Source organism: Echiichthys vipera (genome assembly GCF_963691815.1).
Source record: "Echiichthys vipera genome assembly, chromosome: 13".
NCBI classification, from domain to species: domain Eukaryota; kingdom Metazoa; phylum Chordata; class Actinopteri; order Perciformes; family Trachinidae; genus Echiichthys; species Echiichthys vipera.
Genome location: NC_139838.1, coordinates 19698236 through 19718517, shown reverse-complemented (window position 1 = coordinate 19718517; position 20282 = coordinate 19698236). Strand labels below are relative to the sequence as shown.

General features: G+C 39.0%; 1 protein-coding gene across 1 annotated transcript in view; it reads right to left on the bottom strand.

Annotated features, from left to right (window-relative positions):
- akap9 (A kinase (PRKA) anchor protein 9) overlaps positions 1-20282 on the bottom strand; it is a 66640-nt gene that overhangs the window by 45322 nt on the left and 1036 nt on the right. The window contains exons 2-8 of the mRNA XM_083925454.1: positions 11709-11981; positions 8053-8097; positions 6446-6508; positions 4640-4780; positions 4052-4207; positions 3763-3897; positions 748-3639 (exon numbers count right to left, since the gene is read on the bottom strand). Of these exons, the coding sequence (XP_083781580.1) occupies positions 748-3639; positions 3763-3897; positions 4052-4207; positions 4640-4780; positions 6446-6508; positions 8053-8097; positions 11709-11981 (3705 nt within the window). The remainder of the gene's footprint in view (positions 1-747; positions 3640-3762; positions 3898-4051; positions 4208-4639; positions 4781-6445; positions 6509-8052; positions 8098-11708; positions 11982-20282) is intronic.

Genomic DNA, 20282 nt, shown 5'->3' with positions numbered 1-20282 from the left:
GAAGTGACTGGGGTAAAATGGCTTCTCACCTCAAACCCTTCACTCCCTGCAGGATGGAAAGAAACTAGAATGTACACGTTTCTACACAATGGCAATGATTCACAGCTATCAGAAGACTGTGGGTGAGTGTTATTTTCTTTCTTTCTTTTTTGTTTCATTTTCAGCCCTTTTCAACACCCAATACTGTTTGAGGACAAGCAGCATTAAATATAAGCAGATCATAAATATTGTATAGCGTTTCTTTAAAAGTAGAAATGAGCAGAATATCGATGCAGTCTTGACACTTATGTGCAGGCTGCAGTGTTGTGCATTTTCTCTTCTACATTATTCTACCCACAGTAACGCACAGTAAATTTTACTGAATGGTCTCCACAAACTTAAAAAGGGATCTTTTAACACAACAGTATGTCCGTGCTGCTTAATTCTACCTTAGAGAGTAAGCCTGCATACGCTCAATTTGCAATCATGACCGAGAGAAAACATGTCAGTGTTGAAATGCCTCAGTCATACTCAGACATACTATTAAATATAAAAGCTCCATCTAGCAATTAATTCAATCCACATATTTATGATGACGCTAATAACAATATCAAACATCACAGCATTAATTATGAATGTGATATCTTTGAAACATGCAACTGAGCCTTCTTTTGTCATGCACATTTTAGTACTCATCAAACATGTAATTTGATCAGACTTTAAAAGAGAGAAAGGCTGGCAGTGCAGCAGATGCATGTAAGTGCCTACCTGACTGTCGATGTAGTCTCTGCCTCCGTCTCCCTGGTACCCGTCAGTGGAGTCCTCCGTACCGGCCCTCTCTTGTGAACATGACATAACCTGGCTCTCCATCTGAGGCTGCATCTCCTGCTCTGCAGCACTTGTTGCTCTCTCTTCCTCCCCCACTGCCTCCTCTTCCTCCTCCCTTTTATTTTCTTCTCTGCAGTCTGACAGAGCGGTACCCAGTTTGCGCTCCTGCTTGGACCTCTGCCGTCTCTTGCGCCTGTTTGACCCTGAGGCTGTGGGCTTTTGCGGGGAGGATCGTCCTTCAACAGGTCCCTCCCCCGGGGTCTGGACTGCTGCTGGAGATGGAGTCTGCGAAAGCCTCTGGAGCTCCAAGGTCTGCTGGATGCCGTCTCTCTCGGATTCAGCTGCCTGTAAGAGGGCTTGAAGAGTCTTTATCTCCTCTTGCAAAGATCGAATCTGAAGGTGATGATCCTCAAAAGAACAAACTGGCTCAACAGCTTGCTCTTTTTGCTGGAGCTTAGCTTTCCTCTGGGCATCCTGCCCCCTCGTCTGCTTTCTCATAATCTCTTGCATCTTTTCCAGTTCGATCCCTAGGCTTTCATTTTGTGCGATGACCTTCACATTTTCTTGTCTTACTTTCATCAGCTCTTCTTCCAGCAGTCCCACTTTACTGTCTGCAAACATCAGCTGTTCTGTAACTTCGGAAAGCCTCCCAGCCAGGCTTTCCTTCTCACTCAAAGTAACGTTAAGCTTCTCCATTAGCTCAGTAGTATCTTTTTCCATCACAGCCTGTTCCCATCTATCTGTATTCATGTCCTCCATTTTGATATCTCTGCTGCTCTCCTCCAGCTCCCGAATCTGCGACTGAAGGCTGGAAATTTTTGCCTCAAACTCAAGTGTCTCCTTCAGTGTCCTGTCCTCTAACTGTGTCTTCGCCTCAATAAGACACGTGTACTCCTCCTTCAGCTCCTGATAGTTTACCTCGAAATTTTTCTCAGCAAAAGAGAAAGTGGTCCTCTGCTTTTCAATTTCCTCACTAAGCTCAACTACTTGTTGCTGTATTTGATTGTTTTCTGCTGTGAGTGTCTCAATTTTCAGATTATTTGAGTTTAACTCTTCTTTCAAAGTGTTATTAGATTCTATCAATGTCTCTTTTTCCAAATCCTGCTCTTTCCACTTCTTCTCCCAATATTGTTCTTTCTCTTTTCTCTGGTTTTCAAGCACTTCTGTGTTTTTTAATAAAGACTTAATTTTCTTTTCCATTTGAGCTCGTTCTTCGCTTCCCTTTCTCAGTTCCTCAAGCTCAATCTGAAGTTCTTGCAGCTGCTGGACAAGATCATCGGCTTTAGAGCTGTGCAAAGCAAGCTTTAGATCTTCTTTTAGTCCAAGAATTTGGTGAAAAAGCTCATCTCGCTCTGTGGTAAAATTTGCCCTCTCTCTTCGTAACAAATGCATCTCTCCTTCGTAACCCCTCCGCAGCTCATCCAGTGCTTTCTCATGTTTGACAGCGGTTTCATTGAGAAGGTTTTCTGTGTTAAGGAAGCTCTCCCTTTGCAATTCTTCCCTAAGAAGGGTGAGCTCTTCCTCATGGCTAAACAGAAGCTGCGTCCTCAGTCGCTCCAGCTCTGATTCCTGTGACTCCGCCATGCGGTCAAGCACAGCATCTTTTTCCCTCTCCAGCATCTCCAATTTGATCTTGTAATTGGTTGTTTCTGAATCGTGTTTTACTTCTGCTTCTTGTGCCGCTTCCTCAGCAGCAGCCAGCTCTCTCTTCAGATTGTCAACTGTCTCCTGGAGGCGCTGCAATTCACCACGTTGACTTTCCTGAGAGATAAGACCGAGGGAGACCTGCTCCACTTTTTCTTTAGCAGAACTGAGATCTCGGAGGAGATCCTCGACCTTGGCCTGCAGGTTGAACTTCTCTTGGGCGACTTGGCTAAGCTCATGTCTGGCTTTATCCTGCATAGCTTGGGATTGCTCTAATGTTTCTTGAAGCTCCCTAATCTTGGTATTAAGGGTGTCCACCTCAACACTAATAGTGGAGCTTTGAGACAGATGTTGTGCTTTTAGAAGCTCAAGCTCACTGCGATGCTGCTCGGTCATTTGCTCCACCTTCGCTGCATGCTGCAAATTAACCGCCTGCTTCATCTGGACAATTTGCTGGCCGTACATCTCATCCAGGTCTGCCCTGAGAATTTCAAGCTTCCTTACAGTCTCTTCCTGCATTTGTTGGACGGTGTCACTCTCAGAAAGACTGCCCTGGTGATAACGCTTCTGCAGGTCCTCTACTGTGCCCATGAGCTGCATGATTTCATTAGACGACATTCGCTCTTTCTGTTTGGAGGTTGCAAGTTCACCCTTACAGCTTTCTAACTCTGCTCGTTCTTTTTCCAATTCTAATTTACAGCTCTCTATTTCGCCTTTGCAGCTTTCTAATTCAGACTTACTGCTCTCCAACTCATCCATGCATCTTTCAAGCTCAGACTCTTTTGCAGCCATTCGCTGTTGAAGGTCCAGCAGGTGTTTCTCAGAGGACTCCAGCTCATCCTCGAGTTGTGTAAGAGAGCCGTCACGTTCTGAAATTACTCTCTCTTGCTCTACTATAATCAAGTCTTTTTCATCTGATGGGTCAATAATATTCTCATCAGTAGTCCGTCCCACATGAGCAAGTTCCTCTCTGAGCAAGGTCAATGACAGCTCATGTTCTGTTATTATTGCATTTTGCTCTGATATTATCAAAGTTTTTTCTTTCAGTGTTTGTGCAAAAGACTCCTCAGACGTCCTTAAATCTGTCAGCAACTGCTTCTGACTCAAAATGACTTTTTCTTGTTCAGCAATCAGCAGGTCCTTTTCATTTATCCTTTGTGTAAATAACTCTTCTGATCTTCTCCCTGACTACAAAGAAAACCAAATATTAGAAATGCAAAGGGAACATTAGAAAACGCACTGTGTCACTACTTACATTTAACAGAACATGTCTAAAAGATGTCTGCAGGATCACACGAAGCAACTTCTTACCATCTCCATCTCACTGAGCTTGTGCTGGAGCTCCTCCAGCTGTGGTTGGTACTGCATGAGCTGCTGCCTGGCCTGCAGAAGATCAGCCGCTGTGCTGCTGTGGCTGGTGTTCCTCAGTGTCTCGCCCGCCTGCAGCTGTGATTTTAACAAATGCAAATTACTTTCTAATTGAATACATGGATAGCAAGCAGTAGAATAAATAACAATAGAGTAATGACCTGTAGGCTACGTAGTGTAGAATAGAATAGCTCATAAAAAAAAAGTAGTTGAGACTTAAAAACGTTCTCACCTGCTGGAACTGAATATGTAGTTTTTGGCTTTGCTCTGTCAGCTCCAGGAATTCTTTCATGATCTCGTCTTTCTCTTCACGAGCCTGCTGTAGGTTAGCTGTGAGCTGGGTGATGATGCCATCTCGCTGCTTCAGAGCAGCCTCAAAATCCTGCAGCTAGAAAAGTACAATGCATTTAAGTATAATCACCTTACAGACAGCTTAAGTATTAAAAGTCAGACAGAGCAGAAAAAAAGAGGAGCTTTTCTGAGGACAGAGCTTAAAAACAGCAGTTAAAGAAACATACTTGTAAGGCTGATGCTGAAATAAGTGTCAACAGTCATTTAGAGCTACAGGCCAAATTGTAGGATGACAAATATTTTTAAATGGAGGACAGGTGGTTTTAATAACCATTAGTGATTCACACAAACAACGATAAACCTAAACATATTTCAAATCAAACCATCTTAAAAGTTTTCTTAATATGGTAAAATATTGTGGTATCCGGAAAAGATTAAAATAATCTCCACCCTCTGTATTTTCTAAATGCAATGGCAGAAATTTAGCCCACAAACAATATGACCTATAATAAAATAATAAAACATGTACCTGCTGTACTCCCTCTGTGCCAAAGGCAGCCCTGATTTCCTCAAGCTCTCGACTCAGCTCCTCCACTGCCTGGGTCTTGGCGGCTAATGCATCCTCCATCGTACCTCCCTTTGTCAGAAGTTGCAGGGGCTCCACCTCCTCCTGAGCAGGAAAATTTGCACTTTTTACGCTTAAGCCATCAATATGAGGTTTCACATACAAGCTTAGTCACTACTGTAGAGCGACAGCAGTTAGTTACAAGAGCCAGGAGCCACAGGAAGGAACATTTAGTAAATATGCTTATGTTATTTCAAATCTGTTCTGTTTGCTGGATCTTCCAAATGTCGATAATCCAAAGCAGTTTAGGCAAAGCCTGTCCATGTTAGTTCTTTAATAGGGAGTTAATAAACGCTGCAAGGTAATTCAATTAAACTAAATGCCTTAAAAATGTTAAATACTGTCAATGAAAACAGGAGTAAAAAAAACGTTGTAAGCCTAGCAATGTTTGTTCATGGACAAAAACGTTTTTAAAACATATTTCTCTTTTCCAAGTATCCTTGAATGTCGCAGATTTCTGATAGATCGAATTCATGTGGCTTTTTTTATACTTGTGTTGGGATATGTTTGTGCATATGAAGATGGAGAGACTGTTGTTTATTTAATTTGTAACTTCTCTAAAAGAAAATCGAATAAAAGGTAAATTACAAAAAACATTGCACTGTATTGCTGCTATCTTGGCCAGGGCCCCCTTGAAAAAGAGATTTTGTAATCTCAATGGGACTTAACTGGTTCAATAAAGGTTTAACAATAATAATAATAAAAAAAGAGTACAATCTTCAGTTGTAAAACACTGCCATATATTGCCGTAATTGTATCCTTTTGAATCTCTTTCACTATTATTATGCCCAGAAAAAGTATCGGACCTGACTCAATACCCAAAATCTGCAAAATTCAAGAAAAGTAGAAAGAGGACAGAAATGCTAAGGTATGTTCACTGTTGTCGCACTCTCACTTTAAAAAATACTGACATTTGCAATGTTTCTGAAAGCTGATTGTTCAAGAAAAAATGACTAAGTGCCAACCCACACAAAGGAAGACAAACAATTATATGAATTTAATTTGAAAGGAGCAGAGGAGCTCTACTGAAAAAAATAATAAATAAAATCCATGGCCACATGCACAAACATAGCTGAGAAACTCAAATTACAACAAACACAGAGGGAGAGTGACTTCATTTTCTGCTCAGGACTTCACTATAACTTTACAACATTTGTTTGCGGCTATATAAATGTCCTGAACGTTGAGTACAACTCCTTTAACATCTCACTGTGATTTGTACAGCAGTCGGCATGTCACGTTGCTCCCTGTCTATCCCAACTTTACTGATCAGCCCTGGTTCCTGCCTCCTCTGTTCAAATATCACCACAGTGAATCTAAAGAGAGCAGGTCTTTGTGTCCTCTCCTCCAAACTCTTCACAGCCCTTTCCCTTCATTTCCATCATTCATCTGATTCTCCTCCAGCTTTCACAGATAATCTATCATCTAAAATGTCAAAGCGCCCTGTTCAAGCCTAAAATCCTCAGCCATTTGAGCTTTTTAAATTGTCCTTCATGAAATAATAAAGATTTTTCCCCACAGTACAGCTTTCAAATGCCTAGCACATATGTAGGTGCATAAGAGGAAGCGTGAGAACAGTATAAAACAGGCTTGGTTAGTGGGTTATAGGAAATCTTGCAGAGGACTAGAGTATAAGCAAACAGAGTTACGTCCAGCAGCCAGTGGGTTTGCTAGCAGAGCCAAAAGAACTGCTTGATTGGATTACTGTACCCAGATAATATCCTCCGAAGGCATCATGAGGTTCTCTGTCATGTCATCATGGCACCCATTTACCTGTTAATTCACAATGCTGTCAGTGAAACATTACGATTAAGGAGTGGTGACGGAAAAGCCTACCTACATTCAGAAGTCATCATCGGGTAGATTTGTACTGCTCAAGTCTGAGCATTTGACAAACATTATCAGTTTCAGGATGGACTACAATCACATTTAAAACATCGTCTTACTGAATTAGATGTTTTCCTCCGCCTCTTTTACTCAGACAACAGATGTTGTTAATGTTTTAACATGAGCAGCACAACAGCAGAAAATCAGCAGGAAGGGTTTCAAGACTTTTTGATGAAACGGTTTTCTAGTCGTGCCATCGTTACCAGTACGATTGTTTGTCTTTTATCTGACTTTATTTATGTTGTCTTTCATATATACAGGGTTCGTACACCATTTCCAAAGTCAAATTCAAGCACTTTCAAGCACTTTAAATGTCTATTTTCAAGCTTTTCTAGCACCTGACAGCTGTGGAACATTTTTATATTTCTACTAAAACACACACAGTGAAAATTGATATTTCACTTTTTTTTAAAATCACATTAAAATAGATGGTTGTGGGAAATAACCAGGGCATTATTCTATAGACAACTAAAATTTTGTTTCTTAATATCAGAAGGATAAGAAATAAAACAAAAACTTGTACATTTATATTCTATGGCCGTTTGTTGTGAAAGAAATGCAGACACAACTTCAAGCATTTTCAAGTACTTTGTATTAAATTCAAGCACTTTTCAAACCTTTAAAACACAACGATAAAATTCAAGCATTTTTAAGGATTTCAAGCACCCGTACGAACCCTGTAAATAAAATCTAGCTCAAAGTGCATTAGGGACACAGTTGAAAGGCGAAATGGTGAATAACAAAAACTTTAAGATCTCCATCTATTTTCCTGCCTTGGTGGAGGCAGCGAAAACAACAAGTCAACAAATCAACTTAGCTAATATGATAAAAATTAATGGAAAACGTTTACAAAATCCACTAAAACATCCTGTTGCTGTCAGTCAGTAAACGGTCCTCCAAAACAGGAAGTAAGCCCCTGGTGTGACCATAAACACAACGACACCAGCTGCCCTACTCAGAGATGCTGCCATGTGCGGGTTGCATCAGTGTAAACAACAGCAGCAATGGGAAAAAAGTTGAAGGTAAGTTTGGACTATATGGCAAAATTATTCTATACTGATATGGATAATTCGCTTTCTGGTGATTCAATAAACAAATAAAAAGTCTACATGAAATAACCACATGGTAAAGCCTATTTTTGTATACTTCTGTGTAAACTTAATACTTGACAAATGAAAAATAATGAGTATTTTCTCATTTAATTAAGAACTTCAGTTCAAAATGTAACTCTGAGTTAGTTTGTGCTTGTGATTATAAACTTAGATGACGTCGTTGTGTATCATGATATCTCAATATATGATTTCATTACGATACAACTGCATTAAAAAACTATAAAGGATCATATCGATTTATCGCCCAGCTCTATTTGGAAGTATCATAAAAATCAAAAGGAAACATGATGATACATATCTTAAGAAAGGTAATCTCACCTCTGAGGAATAATCTTCAGCAGTAGTGGACACTTCACTCTCCGGCTGCAAAAGAGAAGATTAAGAGAATTTTAATGATGCTGAACGTAGAAAAATATCAGAATATATCAGTCACAACACATGACAAATAAAGCTCTGTGTATGACAGCCAAAGCATCACATAAATTACAAGTGAACACAATCCAAGTCAGATATGTAAACAGTTTAAAGGTCCCATATTATGCTCACTTCCAGGTTCATTCATGTTTTAGCACCTTGTTTGTTTTTGTGACATCTCAACTGTACAGAAGTCCTGACGGCTCGCTTAAAGGCAGAGTTTCTGAATACAGACTGTGTGCGTTTCTCTGTAGAATGAGCCATTTCATACTTTCAAAGAATTTGTACAGTAACTTGACCTGCTTTATAATAAAGTATATTATTGTGAAAGTAAATCGTGTCATCATGGTCATTACAGTTCCGGTAATCTCCGATATTTGACCCAATATATAATGCACATAATAAAATGTTCATTCATCATAACTATGTGAAACAATGCCTGCCTTATGTCCTATTTCAGTCGGCTTTCTAATATGGGCCTAACCTACTTCTGTCACACGGCTCCTTTCTCCCTCCCACAGAGTAATGACAGACATTATTGAAGTCTATTTTCGAGTTAATTCCTGGGTCATAAATTGAAAGATTGGGAGGGATGACGGGTTTTACTTCCTTTTGATTGCAGAACTTGAACATCACCTCAAACAGCAACACGCACAAAGAATAACATTGACCAAGTAACATGTGATGAGTGAACATTTTATCACAACCTCGTTGATGAGAGAGCCAGATGCAAAGTTTACTTGCAGCTGCTGATGTCTAAGAGGAATCAACGAGTCTTGTGTTTGTATTTAGTTATACTTTGTAAGACTTGTCAATGGAAAAGTTTGATGCTGTTGTGTTTCCACGGCAACCATTTGCTGCTCACAGACAGCAGCGTCACTAGAAAACCTCAAAAGAGAATCGAGCCCCATGACCCGTCTGGGATGAAAACAAAAACAGTTGTTGTTGTTGGTACGGGAGAATGCACCATTTGACTTTAAGTGGTTACATTATTAATCTACATAAATACATCACAAACACTGTGCTGTATGCTTCAGTCTCTTTAAATGCAAGAGTTTTATTTGTTAGTGGTACATAACAGCTCCGATCCGTGCAGCAGAAAAATACAGCATGTTCCACAGCCTTTCGTAACAGAGAGGATTGTGGGTCGCTTCCAAGGTGAAATAAACCTCCACCATGCGACAAAACATTCGTACATTCAATCAACCTTAAGGTCTGCTAAAAAGGATTGCAAGGCCACAGGAATTGGTCAAACAGATGGACTCTTCTCAACCTGTTTTAAGGCAATTGTCTGCTTCCATGGCAACCAGTAGTTTTGTGGGCATGTAGTGCATCAAATGTACGGTGGGTTCAGGGAAAGAGTGGCTGCACAGCGTCGAGAAAAGAGACCAAGAGGGCTCAAATTATGGGGAAAAAAAGTGTAAGAGCCCTCAGGTCTGTGCATATTATTCTGCTCAATATACATTAATTAGAATAATTATTGAGACTAGTGAAGGCAATTCAATGAAGGTTATGCATGTTCGTAAAGCTTAAGCTACCGACCAAATACAAATTATCTTTTAAAGGTTTTTATGAGAGAAAAAAACAACATTTATTTGACTTTCTTTAATTACAACAAGCAGGCCGGGCTCAAAAGGGCTGCAGTACTGTTTGTGGATCTGAAATCAACATTTAATTTTCATCTCTGTGATGTTAAGTTTCAAATAGCATGGTTGATGAAGGTATCTGTCATTGATATATTGTACAAAAGGAAAAACTACGCAGCTGAAAGTTCGACTAAGTCCCCAGCACGACTAAACATTTTTTAAAAGTTTGTTAATTTTTTAAAATCACAACCAACAATAAAACAGTGTATATCATCAAAGCAGCAGTGAACCAGCATATAAAACCAGGAGTCTAGTAATGCAGTACGTAAGTTTAGTATTAATTAAAGCAAATTATTGTTACTTATCTTAATGGGACACAAATTGAAAAAGTATCCACATATAAATACCTTAGGTTCTGGCTCGATGATGAGCTGTGCTTCAGAAATATATTAATTAGATTTGATTAAGTACTAAAAGCAAAACTGGCATTTTTTTTTATAAAAGCTTGTAAAAATTAGACAAGCTTATTCCTTTTTCATCAATTGTCTATGAATTTTTATCTCTGATGGTGATGTCTTTGGTCTTATTGTTGATATACAGTTTACTGTTTTGTGTGCTTGTACTGTTTATATGTACCGACTGTCATCAGAGCATCCTTGAGAAAGAGACCTTGCTCTCAATGGCCCAAGAGAAACAAATTTATATTTATTCTTTCCTGCAGAAATTCCTTCATCACTGCTCACTGTGCTCCGGTGGAACTGGTTGTCATGACAGCGGCAAATTGAGCTCTCGGAGACAAAAGAAACAAAACTCTGGAGAGGACAATGATCTTTTTCACACAGTTGTACAGGTACAAATTCATCTCTTATAAAAACACATTAATGGTAAAAAATGTAATTCCATAACATTTAGTTTAAAGACAGACTGTACATTAATAAAAACTGCAGTACTAGAGACCGAAGAAACACCTTTCTGAGGGATGCTGATGACTAAAAAGGATTCATATTGTGTGATTTCTGATACCTTTTCAATAATTTTTCCACAAACTTGTAACCCCCAATATAAGTTTGAAATACAGTTTTAAATTGTGACCAGAGATGAAGTCAATTCTTCACATTTATTTAAACATGTCAACGGTCAGAAATCCTTCTTGAATGGGACACATTTATTTTGAAATTCTACAGGATACAGATGTGTTTCTCACCACTAATTGGAGGCAAATCATAATTGTTCTCACTTGTTAGAGCGGGTTTCATGTTAGGAAATGTTCTCCATGAAATCAACTATAATCTGCTCTAAATCTCCAGTGAACACATGAAATAAACTCCTACTAATGGCTCAAGTTTACGTCTGCTCAGTTTTCATTTCAGGATGTTAAAAGTTAATCATATAATATCATTTCCATAACATATTAGTATTTCTGTATAAAATGTAGAGCTGAAATCATTAGTGAATTGTATGATCATCAGAAGATCAATTGGTAACTATTTTGATAATCAATTAATCATTTTGAACAATTTTGAACATTTTGAAAATTCACCAGTTCCAGATTCTCAAATGTAAATATTTTCTTGTTTTCTGGGTTTTCTTTAAAAGTACATTATATTTTAATTTTATTTCATTTGCCTGAGGCTTTTATCCCCAGCGCCTTCAAATAAATGCATTCAACCCTTGGGGTACAAACCAGAAGAGCTAGAATGAAGTAAGCGCATTAGCTTGAAATAAACCGAACTAAAAGTGCTACACATTATGATGTAAGTGCATTTTCTTTTTTTAAATAAACCATCTTCTTAGCCAGAGTGCAGAATAAACTGAATACCTCTGGGTTTATGTGACAATTTGGGCTTCAGGACATTTTATGGGCATTAAACTAGAAAATAATCTGAAATCTGAATCTTTTTTATGCATAAAAAGAAATGACTGGAATGGGGTTCTGTATGCAGGAATACTACTGTAAAAAAATGTTATTTCTACCTCTATGGTGTAGGTCTGGTCATGCTTGACAGTCTCTCCACTCCGCAGCGTCCTTGCGAAGGTAAACTCTGTGGTGGGTGGGTCTTTATTTCCTTCTTGTGATCCATCTCGTCCTCCGCCAGAGACCCTCTCTCCTCCCACAGACTGATCCGGCTCAACCTCCACCCTTTCCTGCAAATCAACCTCAGACTCTTCTCCTGGCTTCTTTTTCTTCTTCTTTTTCTGTTTCTTCTGGGAGTCCGCGTGAGCTTTTCTTTGCCGGTATTCAGCCAACTGGAGAGAAAAGAGGGAAACAGGCGCTGTTAAAGAAAGAAATGACACTTTCTGCTGCAATGGGGGTCTTCAATAAACATCTTTTCAAGTGTTACTCTTCTCTACATCTCCGGAGCTTTGTTTATCTGACCCTAATACATAGACTTTAGAGCAAGAACCCCCTCCTTTGGCCTAATTAACAACTTCATTAGTCTGTAAAAGGTTTATACTTTGAACCGAGTAAAAAAAGAACACATGAACCTACTCTGAGTCTACACAGTTTGGCGAAATTGAAGCGAAACATTGTTTGTCCCAAAAAGGCGTCTTCCTGCTTCGAGTGAGTCCTCCCTCCCTGCGTCCATATGACCCGACACATGCCTCTTGCTCTGCCAGGTGCTAATCCTGACTAAAGGGATTACATTTTCAAACTATGCCAACTATCTGTGCTAACAGTGACATAAATCAGAAACGTAATGTTGTCTCTTGTATTTCAATGTAAAAAAAAAAAACTATTTGTGAGTCTCCACTTCCTATCCATGTGATAAGATTGAGCGCTTGTGCTAATTTAGCTTTCATATTTAAATGGGACTTCATATAAATCCCAAATCTTAACAACCGCATCGAGCTGATTGGCCGATCCCAATCTTCCATAAATAAAAAAACAAAGAAATAATACATTTACAGGGAAATAAAGCAGCAAATCCTCACATTTGAGATACGTTCATTTTTAATAACCAATTAGCTAATCAAGCAGCACTATAGTTCTTCATTTTTGAGCCTTTATCAAAAACATAAAGGTCTTTGTTATCCAGTGTTAATAACTTTCATTATTTGTATAATGCTGTGACACAGGACTCTCTTTATTTTGAAAAGAATATATATAAATATTAAAAAACATAATCCTGAGGTGAAGTTTCACTCTTAGCATCACATTTTCTAACTCAGTCTCCCTCTCGGTCTTTCTTTCTTTCTTTCTTTCTTTCTTTCTTTCTTTCTTTCATCCATACAAAACAATTTTATACCCTAAACAAAAGCAGAAGGAGTATTTTACATTAATTATCACCAGGGAAACGATATTATTTACACAGCCTGGTCAGTTACTATTACTGATATGCATTATGTTTGATGAGCAACCAGTGACCGAGTCAGCTGAGCGGGACAGACAGCAGGAGCTGAAGATGTCACAGCACAGGTGTTGCATGGATTGCCTTAGATAGAGACAGACTGTTCCCAAGGATACTGTGCTAATGCCTGCTCACCTGTTCTGGAAAACCCCATGACAGAAACCATGACCCTAAATGCATATAAAGATATACAAAGATATAACATTTTCTCTCATAAAGAAACACGACAAATCTTGACATTTGAGAAGCTGTTTTTCAAGCAAACGTTTTTTATTTTTGCTTGAAAAACAGATGTACTTTTCCCTCACCGACATGCAACATAAATTGTATGCACCTCTCTGGCAAAGCCCTCTCTTGTAGCAGCAAAGTAAGCACTTTTTGACAGGTCTGGTGTGGTGATGCTGCACAAAAGGTTAGAGGCTGACACGACAGAGCTGAGAGTGGGCGTCGTGGTTATGTCCCCCACCCACAACGCACAGTTTAAAAGCTCAAAGGGCTTCTGATGTGTGCCTCTGCACCTCCACACACACACCCCCCACCTCTCATCTAAATATACCCATCTATCTGTACTTCCAGAAGAGCTTTATCCATTACATACCAGCAGTGAATGAATGAATGCCAGTCTTACGGGACGGAGAATCTGGTGATTACAATGACACAAACGGTCTGAAAACACAACAAAGAGCTTATCCTTTAATTCTGACTCAATCACTGTACACACTGGTAATTATGTGCGATATGCAGCGGACCTGCCAGCAAAAATCACCCTGAGTTTTGGAGAGGTCTCGGAAAACCCAGCCTTTGGTTGAGCTGCTTATGATATCAGGCTGCTCTATTTGGCGAGGCAGAGCAGAGCATTGGCAGAACATATGGAGACCTGGAGCCTGTGTACTGTAGCTGTATCACCATCTGGGATAAGAGACTACGTAGGTGTATCACCATCTGCTGTCTGAAAACATTTACACAGGCAGATTTTTTACATAAAAATCCATGTGTCATAGTATCAACAACAACATCCGGAAACTATGTTGTTGTTTTGGTTGTTTTTTTCACCTTTGTAAACTCAAGTAATTGCAATCAGGTGTTACTGGAAGGAGCTGCAAAAAACACTGTTTTGATAGTCAGAATGAGCACTGTTGTGTGATTATGTATGTTTTTATGTGTGAAAGGTATTTTACTGATGCAACACTGGAAAATGTGTTATTCCAGCAGGATACAGTTCAGTTGGAGGAAATTACACAAACAACCCATTGTCGTAGAGCTGGACAATAACCTAATATACAGTACATCATGAGATTATGTAAATGTACTTTTTTGTGTTTTTAAGTATTTTAATTTAAAAGGCATTTTATCTAAACGGTAAATAGATTGGTCGATTAACAGAAAAATAACCACGATAATTAATTGATTGTTAGGTCATTTGTTGTTTTCAGCCTCTCAAAAAAGGAGATGTAATGCTTGTCTCCGTTTTATTTCTTATTAATATCTTTTGGTTTTGGATTGACAGAACAAGATATTTAAAAGGGTTTTCGCAAAACTGGGATGGACATTTTTGGCAGATGAATCGTTAATGTAAATAAAGTAGCAGTTGTGATATAAAAGACTACCCTACTACTCCTGATCTTCAGGCTTTCACTAGAAGTCACACCTGTTAATTGTTTGCAATCAGAAGTGCTAAAATTAATACATTAGATATTGATCTTTCAAATAGAAATTTAAAGACGCATACAACAGCATTGTGTTATGAAGCAAGGAACACAGCTGACCAGTGACTAATTGCTTTATTAACATTTTTGAGAATTACTGACACAAAAGTCAATGATCTTCTCAGAAGATCTTAACATTCATGCTTCAGGCAAAAAGCATCCTGAAAGTGTATTTAAAGCACTACCAAAAACGAAAAAGTAGTACTATGTGATGCTTATACTGTTTACAAGTATCATTTGCAAGACTTTGTCGTTTAATAAGTAACAAAGTGGTTCTCTGTAGTTTGTTTAAAGCCTGTGAGACACACGGCTAAAAATAGTGAAGCGACACGGAGATACAGCAGTGCAGTTGAACCTGAGGGGAAGCTCCCAGCCTCCAATGTCATGTGTCAATGAGACTGCCAGCAACACCCAGCTACTCAAGTGCAAAAAGCCTTTGCTTTACACATACATTTACACACACATTCTAGTTAGCAATCAACAATAGCTAATCGCCCTCAAAACAAAGCAAGAGCAACTGAAGCCACGTGGTTCATGACGAGGCCAGCGGGTTGAGCTTCAGCTGTGGTTTAAAACACAGAATGTATCAATATGTACATATGCATCTCACAGATAATAAAGGAAAGCTGACATGAAAGGGAGAAAACGACTCCTGAAGTCTCTACACACTGCTAAGACTGTTTTGAGTGGCAAATAGTTTAATAGTAATAGTTATTTCAGTGGTTTATTCTGATTCTCAGCACGTGCATGTTTCCAGTGAACAATTAAATTTGGTCAACAGTTTGATCTTCATGTCAATAAATCGTCCTTGCGTCTCAAGCAATACTTATTTTCCAAAGCCTTACGTGCTTTTGCATTCAACAAAGCCTTAATCAAAGTCAGGTATCCTTTAAACCCCTACTGAGAATGAGGTGCTCATGCAGCATCATCCTCCTTATGTCCAGTGCCACAGTCTCCCTAACAACCCCAGAAACAGAGACAGTGGGCAATAGGGAAATGTCTTTGGAGATGGCTGCTACTCCAACAATAAGCTAAGTTTTGGATTGACAGAACAAGATATTTAAAAGGGTTTTCGCAAAACTGGGATGGACATTTTTGGCAGATGAATCGTTAATGTAAATAAAGTAGCAGTTGTGATATAAAAGACTACCCTACTACTCCTGATCTTCAGGCTTTCACTAGAAGTCACACCTGTTAATTGTTTGCAATCAGAAGTGCTAAAATTAATACATTAGATATTGATCTTTCAAATAGAAATTTAAAGACGCATACAACAGCATTGTGTTATGAAGCAAGGAACACAGCTGACCAGTGACTAATTGCTTTATTAACATTTTTGAGAATTACTGACACAAAAGTCAATGATCTTCTCAGAAGATCTTAACATTCATGCTTCAGGCAAAAAGCATCCTGAAAGTGTATTTAAAGCACTACCAAAAACGAAAAAGTAGTACTATGTGATGCTTATACTGTTTACAAGTATCATTTGCAAGACTTTGTCGTTTAATAAGTAACAAAGTGGTTCTCTGTAGTTTGTTTAAAGCCTGTGAGACACACGGCTAAAAATAGTGAAGCGACACGGAGATACAGCAGTGCAGTTGAACCTGAGGGGAAGCTCACAGCCTCCAATGTCATGTGTCAATGAGACTGCCAGCAACACCCAGCTACTCAAGTGCAAAAAGCCTTTGCTTTACACATACATTTACACACACATTCTAGTTAGCAATCAACAATAGCTAATCGCCCTCAAAACAAAGCAAGAGCAACTGAAGCCACGTGGTTCATGACGAGGCCAGCGGGTTGAGCTTCAGCTGTGGTTTAAAACACAGAATGTATCAATATGTACATATGCATCTCACAGATAACAGAGGAAAGCTGACGTGAAAGGGACAAAACGACTCCTGAAGTCTCTACACACTGCTAAGACTGTTTTGAGTGGCAAATAGTTTAATAGTAATAGTTATTTCAGTGGTTTATTCTGATTCTCAGCACGTGCATGTTTCCAGTGAACAATTAAATTTGGTCAACAGTTTGATCTTCATGTCAATAAATCGTCCTTGCGTCTCAAGCAATACTTATTTTCCAAAGCCTTACGTGCTTTTGCATTCAACAAAGCCTTAATCAAAGTCAGGTATCCTTTAAACCCCTACTGAGAATGAGGTGCTCATGCAGCATCATCCTCCTTATGTCCAGTGCCACAGTCTCCCTAACAACCCCAGAAACAGAGACAGTGGGCAATAGGGAAATGTCTTTGGAGATGGCTGCTACTCCAACAATAAGCTACTGCTGCTGTTACTCCAATGAGTCATATTTTCTATATAACTCATCCAATTCCAGCCTCAGTAACTTCAACTATATGCTGGATTTTGACCCACTGACATAGGTGAAACATCATAATAGGACGGTGGGGTGATAGGAAGATAGGTTGCGTGTTACCCTCTAATGTGCTGGGCTTTCTAAACCTCCTGTACACCAACACATAGCATTAGCATCTGTGTGTTGTTTTCTGTAGCTATTTCAAATTACAGTTCCTCTGGATGACAATCATGACTTTGTTATGGTGAATGATGAATGAGTCATTTTGGGCATAAAGATTTTAGTTCCTATAAAGAAAACCTTTCTCTTATAAAAACAGTGAAACCCAACCCGCCTCTTTCATTGCATCTATACATTAGTTATCAGCTGTGCATTTATAATGCCCTTTTCTCTACAGCTTTTCTTTCACTGCCTCAAGTAAAAAACACATTTTTGTAGATATCACAAAAGGAGAAAAGACTCCAATCCATCATAACAAATGTTCCTAGTGCACAGAATGTTACGTTCAGTCATCATCCAGGTTGCAGCGAATTAAAACTTGACAGCTGTTAGACCATCACATTCAATTAATCACCTTGCAATCCCTTCTCAAGCAGCACAGCATGACATTGCAAGAGCTTCAAAAGCATTAATGTTATATAATCAAATGTAAATAGATGATAAACACTGCAGCCTAAAAGTAAAACCCTCTAGTGTCAATTAAGCTAATTAATAAGTTGAGTAAGTCATGGTGGTCATAGTCTATTCAACATGTAGAGTTGTGCAGGGCACGTACAGTATATGATTAGTCACCTAAAGGATTAACTGTTCAGGCCTAATCTAAGTAGATCAACTTGTACCTTTGCTGTCCTCAAAACCTCCAATGCTGCCTGACTGACACTGACCTTCATGGCTAATTAAACCCAAGTTTAAATGGTTTCTCCAAGTTGGGGTAAATACATCTTTACTGCTATATAAGAAGTTTGTTTAGGCTATGCTATTTGTAATTTGGTTTAGTATTAATGGCAGTAAGGAATCTTATTAGTATCACAATTAGCACAGAAAGAAACACAAGTGAAGAATAACAGATCTATGGCATTATGCATCAGATATTCACTAGCCTGATGCCTTAGTTGCATAATGATACCAAGCCTTTTAAGCAAACACATCAACCTGCCACTCACCCCAGAGCTGCTAAAGTTACAACCATACATACATTTAATCAGTGACCAGCAGGCACTTCAGAGATGCAGAGAAACAAATAGGCATGCGTCCTTTATGAATGATGTGTGAATGCCTTGGGCCAAATTAAAAAACACTGCAGTGCCCTGCCCCTGAGCCAATCTGGATGACTCTGAAAATGTTGGAGCAGCAAAACGGGATGGCTCATTTATCCATAAGGTTTATCAATAATAAGCACTGTTCAACATACTCTGTGTGACGGACTAATGAACACAGAGAGCCGGACTGACCTGTAAACAAATAGATAAAAAAGGTGCAAAGGAAAATAAACATTAAAAGTTCATTTAATTCAATGGAGACACCCCTGTGACTGTAAAATAATCTAAACCGTCATTGGCAACAGACCGACAGACAGATGGACAGACAGACAGACTTGATGTTTCGAAGTCTGGGTTTAGACAGTTTGGGTAAATTGGAAGAAAAAGTAACAAAAAGATCTTGTTAAAGTCACAGACTTTCCCCCTTGAGATTGTAAAAGGTGACATATCTGAGTCTCTGAGTTTCTGTGAGTTTCACCATCTTGAGCCTCAGCACTGCAGCATCTCACAAAAAGTGACACCCAAAGCCTGATCTGCCAAGTAACTGGAGAACTGAGCTGAAGTCTAGCACGAGTAGCTCCATTATGCTGGTAAAGCACTTGTCAATATTGTCCATTTTGCCACAGAGAAAAGTGGAAGCAACAATACATCCGCAGCTAATGGATTGCAACAATAGCCTGCACCAGCCTGCAATTAACACATCATTGTCTGGTGTGAGTCAATAGGCACTGGGACAGATGTCATTCCAAGCAGGCCATACAATAGATGATCGACATTCTTTCACTTAACACAAACTATTTCATAAACGCATGATGCAGTCAGTGGTCTTTGTCTACAGTTTTCACACTAAAAAAAAGAAAAGAAAAAAAAATCACACCAGCTATCCTGATTATGTCGTACTTGTTCGCTGAAATCAACTTCTGATTACATTTTGACGCAAAAGGTAAGCTACAGTAGCAACAGATTAATTATTTGTTTTTTTCCCTTGATTTAGACGTTTGGGGAGCCAGTGGGTCATGTCATCATCTAAACACTCATCGATTGCTGATTGACTCTGACATAAATCAGCTTGGAAGTCAATCCAACTTTACAAGATCCGGTCTGACACAAGGATGCTATTAGCACAAATAATTACATCCTGCTAACCATTATACTGAAAATGTGTTATTTATTTAGTGAAATGTCTTGTGAAGTTTCTCCCTGCATGTGAGGGCACGGTGACATGGTGCTGTGTAAAGACACAACAAAACCCTCCTGCAGTACAGAGGGGCCTTTTATAAACCAAAATGCCAAAGCCATAACCACGGAGATGGTGCTTCTAACGGTCTCTCCCACTGCGCTAAACTAAAAGCCAGAGCATGGAAAAAGTTCAAAGTGTAGCATCTTTTCAAGACCGCCTTATGCTCAATACCAACTCCTTGTAAATGTATGGGGTTTATATAGAATCACAACTAGACAGATGAACAATTAACTATTATCTAGAGAGTGTGAGAGTGATGGTGATGAACAACGATCTGTGAATTTTGTGCCGAACTGAGGGTCATGATTAATTCTACGATTCTACTTTTATATTTAATTAATCTTTGTTTCACATATGTTAGCCACGTATTTCGTGATAAGGTCTGGCCAGCTTTAACAGATAATATGTTACGTTGTTAAGAATAAGATCTCCCTGCAGGAATGATATTGACATAATGAATACCCAACAAATTTGGGTATAGAAATATCAACAACAGAGCTATTGCAAGGTCATGCAGTACCTCACCAGTCAAAGCTATAATAAGTGAGTAAGCACAGCTCAAACAGAGCAGTGAACCATTTATTTCATTTCAGTTTAAAGCTTGAAACAACGCTAATTTCTGTGACGGAAGTAGTAAAGATGGCATGGATGATGGATATCAATCCAGGTTCACAAGG